Raw genomic sequence first — 15,375 nt, 5'->3', positions numbered from 1 at the left:
CTGGCCTGCTTGTGCAGGTGCCTCATGCCCTGCCTCCTGGTTGCAGGATCTGGGGGGGTAGTCCTTTATCTTCCATTTTGATCTAAACACACAATCCTTCTTATCTTTTGTCCAATGGATCAGTATTTGGCTATTAGGACCTGATCCTTGTCCCACTGAAGTCAATGACAAAGCTGCAGTGAATGCCATTAAGTTATAGATGTCCTGCAAAGCACTCCTTATTAATTTCTTACACGGGCAAAATTCCTATTAACTTTAGGGGAAGTTTTGCTGGAGTAAGTGATAAGTGAAAGAGCACGAAACAGGCCACAATGGAGTAAGAAATCCTGCTAACTACTGCTGCTCTTCAAACTAGTAATATTTATAATGTTTTTGCTGTGTTTTATAATGTTATTGTTTTTCTACTGTACAGATCTGTCAGTTCCACGTTGCTGGGTGATTTAAATACAATTATTATATTATGTGAGGAAATATCATGACACTATTGGTTGGAGTTAATTACATAATTATAGTCCTAACCCTGAATAGTTATGCTTCCTATTGTATATCACACTGCACTATTTATTTCTTACAGGGTTGGTTTGTTACTAGCAGATTTTTTTAGGGGGATTTACTGCATTTGCTGTAACATATAGAAGATTTTCTCAAAACTTAATCACAATATGATTTTGTGAAGAATTAAGGAAAGGGACAAACTCAGAATTGCTCATGAATTCTGTATTTTATCCTTTTTCTATAAATACTTTATTGTCATCAATTATAAAGCTGGAGTTATCATGCAATGAAGCAAGATGAAAGTTTAAAAACACTGAATGTTTATGTGCAAATCTACACAGCCCAGAGTTTAAAAGAAAGAAATGTGAGTATTATGAGGGACAGATTAACCTGTAGTTTAGAACTTTGAAAAAGAATTTCACACTTCCATAAAAAGTATTTAGTAGCAAGTTTTGCTGTTGCCAGATGTTGTAAATTCTCACATGCAGTTTTAAGGATGATTTATTTAAATAGTTCAGTAACTGTAAAAGTGCTAGGTTAAATATTTCACATTTCATCAGTACATTGAACAGTTTTATGGGGTGATTTTTCAAATCTCCATCAATCTTTTCCCACTATGAAGAAAAAAAAGTATGCTTCAGAAAATTAGTGTGTTCTTCTTAGATATCTGACTGTGACCAGAAAGTGCCGAAGTTACAGTGAATATCTGGTATTTGCACAGCAACAAAATCAAGCCTTAGGCTGTAAATTGTTTTTGTTTACTACAGCATTCAGACAGGAATTAGAGTAGATGACAGTATAATTTGATTTTTAGAACTAAATTTAATTAGCAATGTGAAGTTAACATATTCAGTATCATGAAACAATGCTTAGTATCTGTACCAAAGGTCTGCATTGTGCCACTGAGTTTTAAACAGAACCTGGTATTGAAATTAATAGGATGTTCTGTTTATAAACAGATGGCATGTTATGGCCCTATATACATAGGGAACAGACAGTCTAATCAAACAAACAGGTTACACACACACACACACACCCCCACCCCAGAATAATTATTTTTAGAACATATATCAAAGCAGAGGAGCACTCAGTTTTATGAAACAAACTATGATAAATCTCGATGTATTAAGTTTTGATACTAGTGAGCAGCTTTCAAAGGTTAGAATACATGTGTTTTCAACCTTTCCAACATACTTCAATGCAGACAGGCTGTAAAATGTAATACACTATATAATAAACCCTATGTTAGATTCTACTTCTGTTTTAAAATATCAGATAAAGGAAACAGAAACAAAAACAAGATTTCATAGTCCACAGGTTATTCTCACTTTTTCAAGCATTTTCACGTTACAGGTTTTATACCAGACTAGCAGTCTGTTTTACGTAGACAGCTTTTAAGCAGACTAGATACTACAAACAACACAAACAGTGATTGACCACTTTACCTTCTGAAAAATCAATCAGTCCCAGCAAATGAAGCAGCTTCAGAGACGCAAATATAATCACAACAATACCCACTGTTTGCAGTCCCTCCGACTCCCACTCTAACGTCAACATTCTTCAAACAAACAAATCATTCCAGTCTTCAAGCCAGTTCGTGATTAGAGGGAAATTAGAGGATTTTACCAATATTTTGTTTTGAAAAAAGTTGCAAAGGTGAAAAGCAACCTTGTGCTGTACTGTGGAAATTAACTGACCACCCTAGTTGAGGCAAAATACTAGCTAAAGCCCTGCATCTCATGCTTCTCTAAGCATTTGATTTCATTAGCAGTGAGTCCTCTTAGAACGCTGAGGTGGACCACTAACCCCTTGATATGACATTGTATCCAGCAAGTAAGGTTACTTCAGAGCTGCTGGAAGAACATCTGTTTCAGAACTGGAGACTTTGCTGTGTCAGTTCAAAAAGAAACACTCCCAGGAAACTTGCAGTAGGGAGCACACTGCTACGAGCACTGTGCATTCTAATGCTCCTAGACTCATGCTTTAGGATTCTACCCAATAACCTATTTTAACAGGTTTTTTTTCTTTTTTGGGTGTTAAATTTGACAAATGCCAGTTTACTGAAGACATTTGTTTTCACGTGTCAAACTCTGCATATCAGAAAAATACTGTCCTTTGCATCTTAGTGCATGGTATTTACAAATGCCATGTTCCTTCTTCTTGAACACCACGAGAGCCTAGTTAGAATTTCTAATGAAAATGACAATGAAATTAAAGGATAACATTTTGACATGATGATTTAGTGTCCCTGCTTAATAAAATGTAATGTTATAAAAGGGGCATGCCTTCCCAACCCCCAATTTTTGCAACATAGGTACAGTATGTCTTTTAGAAACCAGAAGTGCTTCTTTTTTGACTAAGGGCTTGAGCCTGCACTTTCGCAGTTTTTAATTAAATTTAACGATGCTCAACTTCCATGAGGAACACAGCAACTTCCAGGATCAAACACGAACCACACATCAAGAAAAAGGCTCTTCTGTGACCATGGCTGCTTTATCATTAGGCTTTTATAAAATTAATCTATTCAGTGTTTCAAATGAATAGAAATAAGGTATATAACGTACAGTGCATGCTGTAAGAATTATTTATACAGAACCAGCCTTCTCACATTTTAAGGCTGGGCCTGTGAAACAATTACTTCCACTTCCACCCTCCAAATTTAATGAAGTCTTGTCCACTGGGATACAAGGCAACACAATAAGGATCAAGGGAAGGCCCATAAGGTAAATCTTGGACCATCCTCAATAATGTCTTATTATATAATAAAATTATCAGGGTCTGGTAGTGACCCCTATATTTTGGTTGTCTAACAACGTTCACTAGAAAAGATGCTTGCTAACTTTTTTGAGAAGTTCTGACACCTCCATTGTTTGCAGGAAGTCACTGAAAATTTAACGAAACAATCTATTCAAGTTGTTAGATAATAAAAGCACAGGTTTCAGAGTAAACAGCCATGTTAGTCTGTATTTGCAAAAAGAAAAGGAGTACTTCTGGCATCTTAGAGACTAACCAATTTATTTGAGGATAAGCTTTCGTGAGCTTCTGATGAAGTGAGCTGTAGCTCACGAAAGCTTATGCTCAAATAAATTGGTTAGTCTCTAAGGTGCCACAAGTACTCCTTTTCTTTTTGCGAATAAAAGCACAGGGGAAGATAGTCTTCAGGCTACCACAGTCTCCTTTGCTGCAGGAAAAAGGAGTCTGTCACCTTAACCTTAAGTCTGTCAGACTTAATGCTATAGAGAGTCGCAATTTAAAAAAAAACCCATCATTTTTCCCCTCCATATAAACCAGAAGTTTAGGAGCTGAAGAGTTCATTCACTGAAGAATTGTGTGCATATTCAAGTTAATTTAAAGTTATCTTCTTTGGTTTTGTTGAGGGTGTTTCCCTCCAACAGTTTAACTATAGAATCCAGAGTATTCAGCCATAGTCAGGTAAATAAAATAGCTATACTTTTCATTCCCCCCCAACTTAGATATAGGATATCTGCAGAAGAAGCACAATAAAATAGTGGATCATAAATAAACTAAATTCACTAATGTGTTGTGTGCATCTTCTTGCTTATTCTAATCTTCCTCATATTTATCCCCTTTAGTTCTCATTGTCCATAAATGATCCATTTGATCCATCGCCCTATTCATTTTCTATTCTTTCTCATGTCTGTGCACGGTTTTTATTCGCTAGCTCTTCTTTCTTTGAAAAGTAGCATCTCATTCCCTCTCTCATTTTTCTATTGACCCCTCTTTGCTTTCCACCCCTTAGCTTTCTCCCATTTCACACAGTTTCCCATTCTTTTGTCTCCGTTACCTTTGCTCTCCTTATTTTCATCTCTCTGGCTTCTTTGCTCTCTCTTCTATCCCACTGTCTCTTTGGGCTTCTCCCCATCTTCCTCTCTCTTTCAAATAATGCTTAACATTTAGTTATGGTCAGATTTTCAAAACTGCTCAGCACCTAACATACTGAGTCCCAGTGAAAGCCGAGCATGTTTGAAAATGCGACCCATAGTGCTCTAAAGACATTGACAAATGAATCCTAACATTCTGCAGCCCAAGAGATAAGCATTATTATCTCCACTAATTAGCGTTAGACACACTATTAGAATAAAGGATTCTCCCACTCTAAGTTCTGGCTTAGTCTCCTAGATCATGCCACCTCATGTTATTGAGTTTCCCCTAAATGGGACCAGAAGCCCCACCACTTGCTCAGCAGATGTGCCAGAAGAGAGGGAGCGCAGTTACCAGCAGCCCAGGTAGTACCTTACTCTCTTGTTCCCATGTCATCAAACTGATCTGGAGTCCCTCTAAACATTTGAGGGACCAAAAGGCATGTATTTCATGGGTCCCACTGATCAGCCCTGGCAGCTGTGTGAGAGTGAAAAGAGACTCTTTAAGAAAACAATCGATCACAAAACAATCACAATTCTACAGAATGATAGAAGGCAAACAGCAGAATAAAGACAATGGATTTCAAGAAGGCAGACTTGAGCAAACTCAGGGAGTTGGTAGGTAAGATTCCATGAGAAGCAAGTCTAAGGGAAAAAACAGTTCAAGAGAGTTGGCAGGTTTTCAAAGAGACATTATTAAGGACACAAGAGAAAAACTATCTCACTGCATAGGAAATATAGGAAGTATGGCAAGAGACCACCCTGAATTAACCAACAGATCTTTAATTATCTGAAACTCAAGAAAGAGTCTCACAAAAAGTGGAAAGTAGGTCAAATTACAAAGGATGAATATATACCAACACCGTACACATTCAGGGACAAAATTAGAAAGGTCTAGGCTCAAAATAAGTTTAAACTACTAGAGACATAAAGGGTACCAAAAAAACATTCTACAAATACATTAGAAACAAGAGGAAGCCCAAGGATAGGGTAGGCTCATTACTCAGTGAGGGGGAAAAGACAACAACAGAAAATGTGGAAATGGTTGTTTCAGTTTTCACCAAAAAGGTTACTTCCGATCAGACATCAAACATAGTGAATGCCAGTGAAAATGAGACAGGATCTGAGGCTAAAATAGGGACAGAACAAATTAAAAATTAGACAAGTCAGAGATCTTCAAGTTGGCAGGGCCTGATGAAATACATCCTAGAATACTTAAGGAGCTGATTGAGGAGATATCTGAGCCATTAGCGATTATCTTCAAAAACTCATCGAAGACAGGAGAGATTCCAGAGGACTGGAAGAGGGCAAATATAAGTGTCAATCTATAAAAAGGGGAATAAGGACAATCTAGGAAATTACAGACCAGACAGTTTAACTTCAGTATCCGGAAAAATAATGGAGCAAATAATCAAGCAATCAATTTGCAAACACCTAGAAGATAATAAGGTGATAAGTAACAGTCAGCATGGATTTGTCAAGAACAAATTGCATCAAGCTAATCTAACAGCTTTCTTTGACAGGGTAACAAACCTTGTGGATAGAGGAGAAGCAGTAGATGTGGTCTATTGTGATGTTAGTCAGGCTTTTGATACTATCTCGCATGACCATCTCAGAAACAAACTAGGGAACTACAACCTAGATGAAGTTCTATAGGGTTGGAAAACCATTCCCAGAGTGTCATCATCAGTGGTTCAAAGTTAAACTGGAAGGGAATATTAAGTGAGATCTTGCACGGGTTGGTCCTGGATCGGGTTCTGTTCAATATCTTCATTAATGATTTAGATAATGGCACAGAAAGTATGCCTATAAAATTTGTGGATGATACCAAGCTGGGAGGGGTTGCAAGTGCTATGGAGGATAGGATTAAAATTCAGAATGATCTGGACAAACTGGAGAAATGGTCTGAGGCAAACAGGATGAAATTCATAAAGGACAAATACAAAATACTCTACTTAGGAGGGAGCAATCAGTTGCAGACATATAAAATGGGATATGACTGCATGGGAAGGAGTACTGCAGAAAGGGATCCGAGGGTCACAGTTAATCACAAGCTAAATATGAGTCAACAGTGTAACACTGTTGCAAAAAAAAAAAGCAAACATCATTCTGGGATGTATGAGCAGGAGTGTTGTAAGCAAGACAAAAGAAGTGATTCTTCCACTCTACTATGCACTGATAAGGCCTCAGCAGGATTATTGAGCATCACATTTCAGGAAAGATGTAGACAAGGGGTTCTCAAACTTCATTGCACCATGACTCCCTTCTGACAAAAAAAATTACTTTACAACCCCAGGAAGGGGGACCAAAGCCTGAGCCCACCCAAGCCCCATTGCCCTGGAAGTGGGGGGCAAAGTCTGTGCCCCACTGCTCCGGGAAGAGGGGCCAAAGCTGAAGCTGAAGGGCTTCAGCCCCTAGCCAGGGTGCCTGCAACCTGAGCCCTGCCGCCCAGGGCTGAAGCCTTTGGGCTTTGGCTTCGGCCCTGAGGAGTGGGGCTAGGGCTTCAGACCTCGGCCCCAGAAAGTCTAAGTGAGCACTGGTGACCCCATTCAAAGGGGGTCGGGACCCACTTTGCGGTCCTGACCCACAGTCTGAGAACCGCTGATATAGACAAACCAGAGAAAGTCCAGAGGAGAGCAATAAAAATGATTAAAGGTCTAGAAAACATGACCTATGAGGGAAGATTGAAAAAATTGGATTTGTTTAGTCTGGAGAAGGAAAGACTAGGGCGGGAAGGACATGATAGCAGTTTTCAAAAGGTTGTTACAAGGAGGATGCTGAATAATTGTTCTTGTTAACCTCTGAGGATAGGACAAGAAGCAATGGGCTTAAATTGCAGTAAGTGAGGGTTAGGTCGGACATTAGGAAAAACTTCCTAACTGTTAGGGTAGTTAAGCACTGGAATAAATTGCCTAGGGAGGTTGCAGAATCTCCATCATTGGAGGTTTTTAAGAACAGGGTGGACAAACACTTGTCAAGAATGGTCTAGTTATTACATAGTTCTGCCATGAGTGCAGGGGACTGGACTAGATGACCTATGAGGTCCCTTCCAGACCTACACTTCTATGATTCAGTTCTAAAAATCAGTTTACATCTCCAAGGCGATCTCCACAGTAAAAAGGGCTAGACACATACTTTTTTTGGCTATTTTTAAAGACAGTTACAGTTAGTATTGATATTCTCAAAGTCAGGGGGCCCAGAGCCATGGACTTGGTGAGCCCCAAAGTCCATGCTCTGCAAATTAATGCAATATGGACATGACACAAAAGTGCATGCAGGTGAAAAGAAAGCACATTATATTTAATGCACCATGCAACACTTTCAACTGTGGCATTACTATATGCTGAATTCCTCCTGTAAACAATTCATTAAAAATAAATAAGAAGTGAAAATTTCCTGCCTCATAGCATTTGAAAGTAAAGTAGAATTTGGGCAAGGTTATCACTCAAGTACAGCCACTGTTTGGATTTTGAGCACTCTTAGAATCCACAACCAAGTGTGATTTTTCTCTCTTTTTTTACATCCTGAGAACCACTTAAGAAACATTACTATATGTCTTTATGGGAGTGCCTGTACGAGCACTCCAAGCAAAATTTAAAAAGTCTTATTTTCTAGAAAAGCAGACTTCTAGGCACCACCACAAAAACACTTAGTAAAATATCCAATAAAAAAAAACAGAAACTTCTCTGCCTACACTTCTCTGCCCGCCACTGGGAGCTGCGGGGGGCCATGCCTGCGGATGGTCAACGTCAGTAAAATGTCTTGTGGCCCACAATCAGATTACCCTGATGAGTCACATGCAGCCCGCGGGCCACAAGCTGGCCACCACCGATCTAACACCTGAACAGAATTTTCCCCAAGTAATTCCTGTTTGAACTGGAGCACATTATTTAAAAAAAACCTCCCATCATGATTTAAAAATTGTCAGTGATGGGGAATTCACCACAATATTTGGTTAAGCTGTTCTAATAGTTAATTATTCTCACTGATAAAACTTTATGCTTTATTTCCAGTCTGAATAGGTCTGGCTTCAATGTTCAGCCACTGGATTGTGTTATATACACCTTTCTTTGCTAGAAGTGGGTCCCGACCCCCTTTGAATGGGGTTGCCAGGGCTCGCTTAGACTTTCTGGGGCTGAGGTCTGAAGCCTGAGCCCCACTCCTCAATAAATTACTTCTTAAGCTTCTCTTTGTAAAGCTAAATAGATTAAGCTCATTGAGTATCATCATAAGCTATGTTTTCTAATCCTTTAATCATTCTTGTGGCTCTTCACTGAGCCCTCTCTCTGATTTATCGGCATTCTTCTTGAATTGTGGGCATTGGAACTGGCATAGTATTCCAGCAGTGGTCGCACCAGTGCCGAACAGAGAGGTAAAATAAGCACTTTACTCCTACGCGAGAATCTCCTGCTTATAAATACAAGGATCACTTTTTAAAGCAATTAAAATTACTACTAAGCACTGCATATGCAGGTACCTAATACCAGTCTGATCTGGGTTTCACAAACTGGTATGGGAGTCTTTAAAAGTCCACTCTGCCTGGAAAAACTCCTATTAGTATCCTTCCAGATTACTCTTAAAATAATTTATGTACATTAAAAGTAGCACAGGACTAAATTGTTCTTTCCCCTCACAGGTGTGCAAGGAGGGAGGGTAGGAAGGCTGCATGTAAGTGCCAAGCCCCAAGGCTGTGTAAACCTAGCATTACTAGCAGAGCCAGAAACCCCAAAAAGGGTCAAGAAGAGGCGATTGAGGTGTTGACCCTGCCCCACCCTCCTCCTTCCCTGTAGGCTAGAGCAGTTGGTTGGTCACACAGGAAACACAAGATTTTCCCTCTTAATAGTACCATGGAGGCACCTATGTGTCACAGTTCTGGAGGCAGCAGCATCTCTCCTGAGGCACAGTGCCTCTTGGAGCTCCCATGTAGTGTTGTGGTTCTGTACCTTCCCCAGTAGAGGCAGTGTCTGTTGGACCAATCCAGCCCCCAAACTCCTACATGCACTTTTTTCCACAGGAAAAAAAAACATTCTTCTTTTTCAATATACTACTTATTTCTATACATATTAGAAGTAACATCATTTATGTCATGTGTAAAAAGGGTGTATTAGATATTAGACTGGACTGTGTAGAGTGCAAGCACTTAAATCTTTGTTGTGTGCACGCATGCATGGTACCTAATGCAATGGAGCCCGTACCCTTATCTGGTCTTCTACAGTATGTTTACATGCAAAAAAAAAAAAAAAAATCCCTGGCAGCAAGTCTCAGAGCCCAGGCCAACTGACTCGAGCTTGTGGTATGGGGCTAAAACCCCCTTCCAGTTTCAGAGACTGGGCTCCAGCTCGAGCAGAGCCATCTACACTGCTGATTTTAGCTCCATAGGGTGAGCCTAAGACAGACTCTGAGACTCACTGCTGTGATTTTGATTTGATCTGTTTTTTTTTCTTGCTTTGTAGATGTGTCTCTAGATGTTACTGCAAAACAAACAACAAATGTTAACATGTTAATCAGGATTTTTGCCCCCCAAGTGCATTGTCTGTACAGTTTGGAAGTAGAAAACCAAAACTGAAAATGGTTTCAATTATGTCATACAACTGAAGTGGAACAAGATGACAGGAATTGCCATATTGGATCACAACAGTTCTCCAGCTAGTCTAACATCCTATCTGTAACCGGTAACAATTGCTCCAGAGGAAGGTATAAGGAATCCTGAAGCAGATAATTATGGCATAAACAGCTGATAGAAAGTAACTGCCCCAAGCCCAATCAGTTAGTGGCTGATTTATTCCCTGAAGGTTTATAAGACCACAGAATTTCTTTGAAAATTATATCTGGTGTAACTGTGGACATTCTCATTATCCATATAAACATCTAATTCTGATTTTTAATCCTACTAAACTCTTGGCTTCAATTTCAGCTTGCAGTAGTGAGTTACACACTAATTATATAGTGTGTACATATATTTTCTTCAATCAGTTTTAAAATTTATTATTAGTTATAATTATTACCACCACCACAGCACCCAGGAACCCTACATAGACAAGGATCCCATTGTGCTAGGCAGTGCTAGGCAACATAGGAGAAAAAAAGATGGCATTCCCCCCAAAAACTTTATAATCCAAGTTATACAATTTGCTGCTTTTTAGTTACCCCTTGTTCTTGTGTTCTTATGAGAAAAGGTAAATAGGAATGCTCAACTGTTTTTCTCTATATCATTAAATATTTCATATCTCTCTATCATGTCTGCTTTTATTCATCTCTTTTCTAAACTGAACAGTTGCAGTCTTTTCAATCTTTCCTGAAATAGAAGTTTGCCTGTAATCATTTTCATTGTTCTTCACTGGATACCTCCTATTTTTGCTATATTGTTTTGAGATGGGGTGACCAAAACTGAACACATTTTTCAAGGTGAGAGCATCTATCAATATACATATAAAGACATTATAATTTTTCCTAAGTGATGGAATCTGCTTAGTGTTATAACTAATTTAAGGAAGAGACATAATTGACTAGTAAGGAACAGTCCTTCATTAGAAACTGGCTATTTGATTTTTTTCCCCAAACGTAATTAAAAAAGGAAATTGCTGATGAGTTAGAAAGAGAGACAAAAGTTTGGAGGGATTTAATTAGCTGCCCTTCTTTCTGCACTCTGCTTTTCCACAGGGAAATGTCAGTCAGCCAGAAAAGAACGAAGTTTTTAAGTAAACATAGAAAAAACCTAAGTATAATACATACTGAACTGCTTCTTGTATTTGTTTTGAGTGCCAGATCAGAATTTATTATAGAAGTTCTGGAGCTGGTAATGACCTTAGCCTTCCTGTTAGATTTCTGGTAAAGATTCTATTCATCAGTAATAATCCACAGTTTTATGCACATGGAAAACTGACTGGGGATCTTAGATTTGCAGCAGAAAACTTGTTCAGTAGAAAGTATGGCTGAAACCCAGGGAAGTAATTTTCTTAATTATGCAGGTCCAGACAAGGATTATCCACAGAGGAAATGAATTCATATTTCTGGATACAACATCCCCTGTGTACTCTGCTACTGATAATCGTAGAATATCACACATTCATCCCAAAGTGGTTAAAAAAACAAGAGACGGATACATAGGATCCTTTGTTCATCTCAGCAATATGGCAATGATTTAACAGCAGAATACCACATTAGAAGAAAAATATATTCAATCAAAATTGCCAACAGTCTTTAACTAGGTAGAATTCAATTACCTGAGCTGGAAACAAGAAAACATGGTTTGCCCCAGTTTTCAAGTTGTGGTCTTTTTGGTTGTTGTTTTTTGTTGTTGTTGTTGTCCTTAAGTAAATTACACTGAAATATTGCTGTGGCTTTGATTGTCTAAAGATTTTTTTTCTGCACTGAGCTATTATACCAGAGTTCTTATTTTTATTCTTCTGTTTCTGATTTGTCTGACTCTTACTTGGTCTTAAACGTTTACTTTTGACCTTCCTTGAACATACATTAAAATGCCACAGCTACCACCAGTCTGAGAACATGATTTAGAACTCTGACTGTATAATAATCTACTTCAAGTTCATGTAAAAATTCTAATGCATAAAAATATAAAGGGTAATCATTCATCTGGTTTGAAATCTAGAACTGATCAATACCCAGTGGCACTAGACTAGTCCTCCACTAGAGCTGCCTGATGTTGTTGAATGCTTCTTGTGACTATGTCCCTGAATGCATTTTGTGCATGGTCTCCCTTCAGGTCAGGCAAGAATAGCTTGATAGGGGAGGAAATTATGTATTCTTGAGCCATTCACTTGTATTTGGATCTAGTATCCGTGGGACATCAATTCTAAACGTTGCTCCCTCTCATTTACGAGAGAACTGCCTTCATAGGAAAGCTTCTCAGGTTTTCCGCAAGTTACAGAAACATTTCATTTTTCTAAAACAAAACCTCTGGATAGTTATACCTTTCCTAGAATTTTGGAAAGTGTATGTCCAAATTACTCATATTCCTCAGCATATACTTTAACTTTCACTTGGCCCAAATCCCGATGCATTAGTCTGCCGATTAAGGCAGATTCAGGGTTTTTTTTAAAGCAACCCCTCCACCCCCAAATGCTCCTATGGGGTAGTTTGAGGTACTGCAGCCAATTCTTTTTAAAATAATTTGTATATTGTTTTTATACCATTATGTTTAAAATAGCAGATAAGACACAAAGTGGTTTGCAAATTAAACTGCCTCACTCAGGAATCAGTGGTGAAATTTGCACTTTACAAGGTTAATACAAAGTATTACAAAAAGACCAGCTCCTTCCTAAAATCATATTAAATGATTTTTGCAGCAGCAGCTAATAATCAAAGTGTAGTTTATTTGCCTATAAAACCCACTTGGTTGGCAAATTATACTGTCACTTCTGGCAAAAATACTATGTTTGAACTAACTGGCGGTGGGTTATAGCGCACAAACCTTACTCTCCCTTTTGAAATCAAATCAAACTGGGTCTTGCAATAGCAAAAGCTGCTGTTGCTAAATTTGCAAGAGTAAAACTTGCCACACAACCTACTCTGGATGGCCCAGAAAATTTGCTGTTCTTTGCCTTTCTGGCAAAGGTATTGCCTTTGAACTATGTGAATGCAGATCAAAAACCCAGACTCAATTTCTCCCTCTGAAGAGGTCTATTTACAGCACTAAAGAACAACATAATCCTCCACCCGATTCTTCTGACTCTCTTCCCCACCCCAAGGTCTATTTAGTTGGTTTGCTTTGCCAACCCCCCAGCCCTGATTCACCCACAATATCTGCTTCCTCCACTTCTACTCTTGTGCTGAGGAGAGAGAGACTGGCAGAAATGCTGGGGTCAGGCTGACTTCCTCCACTACAAATTATTCTCTCCTTCAGTTCTTTCTTGCTTGAACAACGCTACTTCTCCAGCTCATTTGAATTCCATGCCCACAATCTCAGCTGCCTTTTTGCCACCATTGGAAAGTTTGAATGAGTCACTCTTCCTGCCTCCATTTCTTTTTCTGACCAGGATCTCACCAAATTCTTCCTACAGAAAACTGACAAAATATTTCATAACTTTCCCTCTCCTTTCAGCTTGCCTTCCCTTCTCCCTTACCCCCCACAACTCTTGACTCCTACCCTGCCACAGACCCTTCAATTGCTGCAGTGACCCCAGCCATCCCATCTCCTGATCTCCCTTGCAATCATGCTCATATCCTTCCTTACTCTTCTCTCCAACCTCTCCCACAGAGTTTCCCCCTCAAAATACAAAAAAAAAAAAAAAAAAACATCCTAGACCCACTCTTATCCAGTCTGCATTTCTTGCACTCAATTGAAACTGCTCTTGCCAAAGTCTTGAATTACCTCTTCCTAGCTAACGTGCAGAAACCCAGTACTCCCTTCTCATCTTCCTTGACTTCTCAAGCTGCCTGTGCCACCATGGACCATGCTCCTCTTCTTGAGATCTCGACCTCCCTTGGATTCTGTCACTATATTCTCCCCTGGTTCTCCTCATATCTCTCTAATCACTCCTTCCAGTGTCCTCCTTTTGCCCTCCAACTTTCTGTGGCAGGTTCCCACAGGTCTCTGTCCTTGGTCCCCTTCTCTTCTCCTCTATACCTTATCTCCTATGCAAACATAATTTCAACTACTATCTCTATGCTGATGACTCTCAGAACTACTCCTCTGCGACAGAACGGTCTCCTTTTATCCAAACCAAGTTCTTAGCCTGTCTCTCTGGTGTTACCTCATGGATGTATAGCTGTTAGCTCAAGCTCAACATGGCTAAATCAGAGCTCCCAATGTTCCCTCACAAGCCCTCCCTGTTACCTTCTTTCTTCATCACTGTGGACAACATCACCATCCTGCTTGTCACTAAGGCCATAACCTGTGCATCATCTTCAACCTGAACCCTTCTCTAGGTCCTCAGATCCAGGCTATGTCTAAATCTTGCCAATTTTTTTTTTGCATAGTATCTCAAAGACATGGTCTTTCCCATCTATCCACACAGCTAACACTCATCTAGCATCTCGATTCCTACGACATCCTTCTCTCTAGCCTTGATAAATGCAGATTTGCCCCTCACAGGATGCTGTCACAAATATAAATCTCATAGCCCATCATTTTGTCCATGTCACTTCTCTCTTTTTATCCCTCCATTGACTCCTCTTTTATCACCACAAACATGAACTGTTTATATTCATATTCAAAGTCCTTGATGGTCAGTCCCCTCTCTACTTATCTGTCATTTGCTACTGAGCTGATGACACTTGCCTCCAGTCAGACCATGCCAGCTTCCCTTGCCCACTGGTTAAATATACAAACAAGTACCCTCATTCCTTCTCCCATGCTGCCCCTCATGCTTGGGAGGAACACCCCATAAACATCTGCAAAGCTATGTCATTATCATCCTCCTAATACCTCCTCAAATGCTCTCCTTTGTCTAGATCCCTACCAAAAACAAAACCAAAACACCTTGACATTGGTTAGGCTGCGGGTGTGCTGAGACCACTGCCCATGAAGCTGACTAATATTATCTTATTTATGTTATCTATTGTCTCATATTTACCTACATTGTAAGCTCTTTGGAGCAGGAGCCATATTTTTGTTGTGTGTTTGTACAGCATCTAGCTCAATAGAATCCTGATCCATGACTAGGGTTCCTAGGCAGTATGGTAATACAAATAATAAATACAATTCCAACAAAGGCTCACTGAAGGCTTATCAATATATTTCTATTCCCACCCCTTCTCTGAAGATGTAAATTGTATAGCCAGCTAGGCCTAACACTCTCTTATTAGCTATTCTGCTCTACTGAATGTCTGAGTTGCTCTTCCCATTGCCAGCATGATACTATTTTTCTGCTTCCCTTCTCCACCTTTAAGCATTTAGTATGACCAGGGTACACAACACTGCCTGAGCTCCCAATGCAACGCTGGGTGCTATTTTTGTAAATATCCTATTGAGTTAGCTGACTTTTATCATCAATTATATTCCTTACATATGCAGGAGTTCAAGAGAAATCTACAGGAA

General features: G+C 39.4%; 1 protein-coding gene across 5 annotated transcripts in view; it reads right to left on the bottom strand.

Moving 5' to 3' along the window:
- Positions 1–15,375, bottom strand: part of KCNIP4 (potassium voltage-gated channel interacting protein 4) — a gene marked incomplete at its 5' end in the record, with an annotated part of 476,849 nt that overhangs the window by 222,126 nt on the left and 239,348 nt on the right. For 2 of the 5 annotated variants that reach the window (XM_084627273.1, XM_084627274.1), the window contains one exon: positions 1,941–2,052. The exons of 2 other annotated variants lie outside the window; for them this stretch is intronic. In XM_084627273.1, the coding sequence (XP_084483399.1) occupies positions 1,941–2,052 (112 nt within the window). Of the gene's footprint in view, positions 1–1,940; positions 2,074–15,375 lie in introns of those variants that run through there. One more of the 5 variants, XM_084627278.1, reaches the window with a different exon arrangement.

Source organism: Lepidochelys olivacea (genome assembly GCF_965140295.1).
Source record: "Lepidochelys olivacea isolate rLepOli2 genome assembly, chromosome: 4".
NCBI classification, from domain to species: Eukaryota; Metazoa; Chordata; order Testudines; family Cheloniidae; genus Lepidochelys; species Lepidochelys olivacea.
Note: the sequence above shows the minus strand (reverse complement) of the source record. Positions and strands in the feature narration are given on the sequence as shown.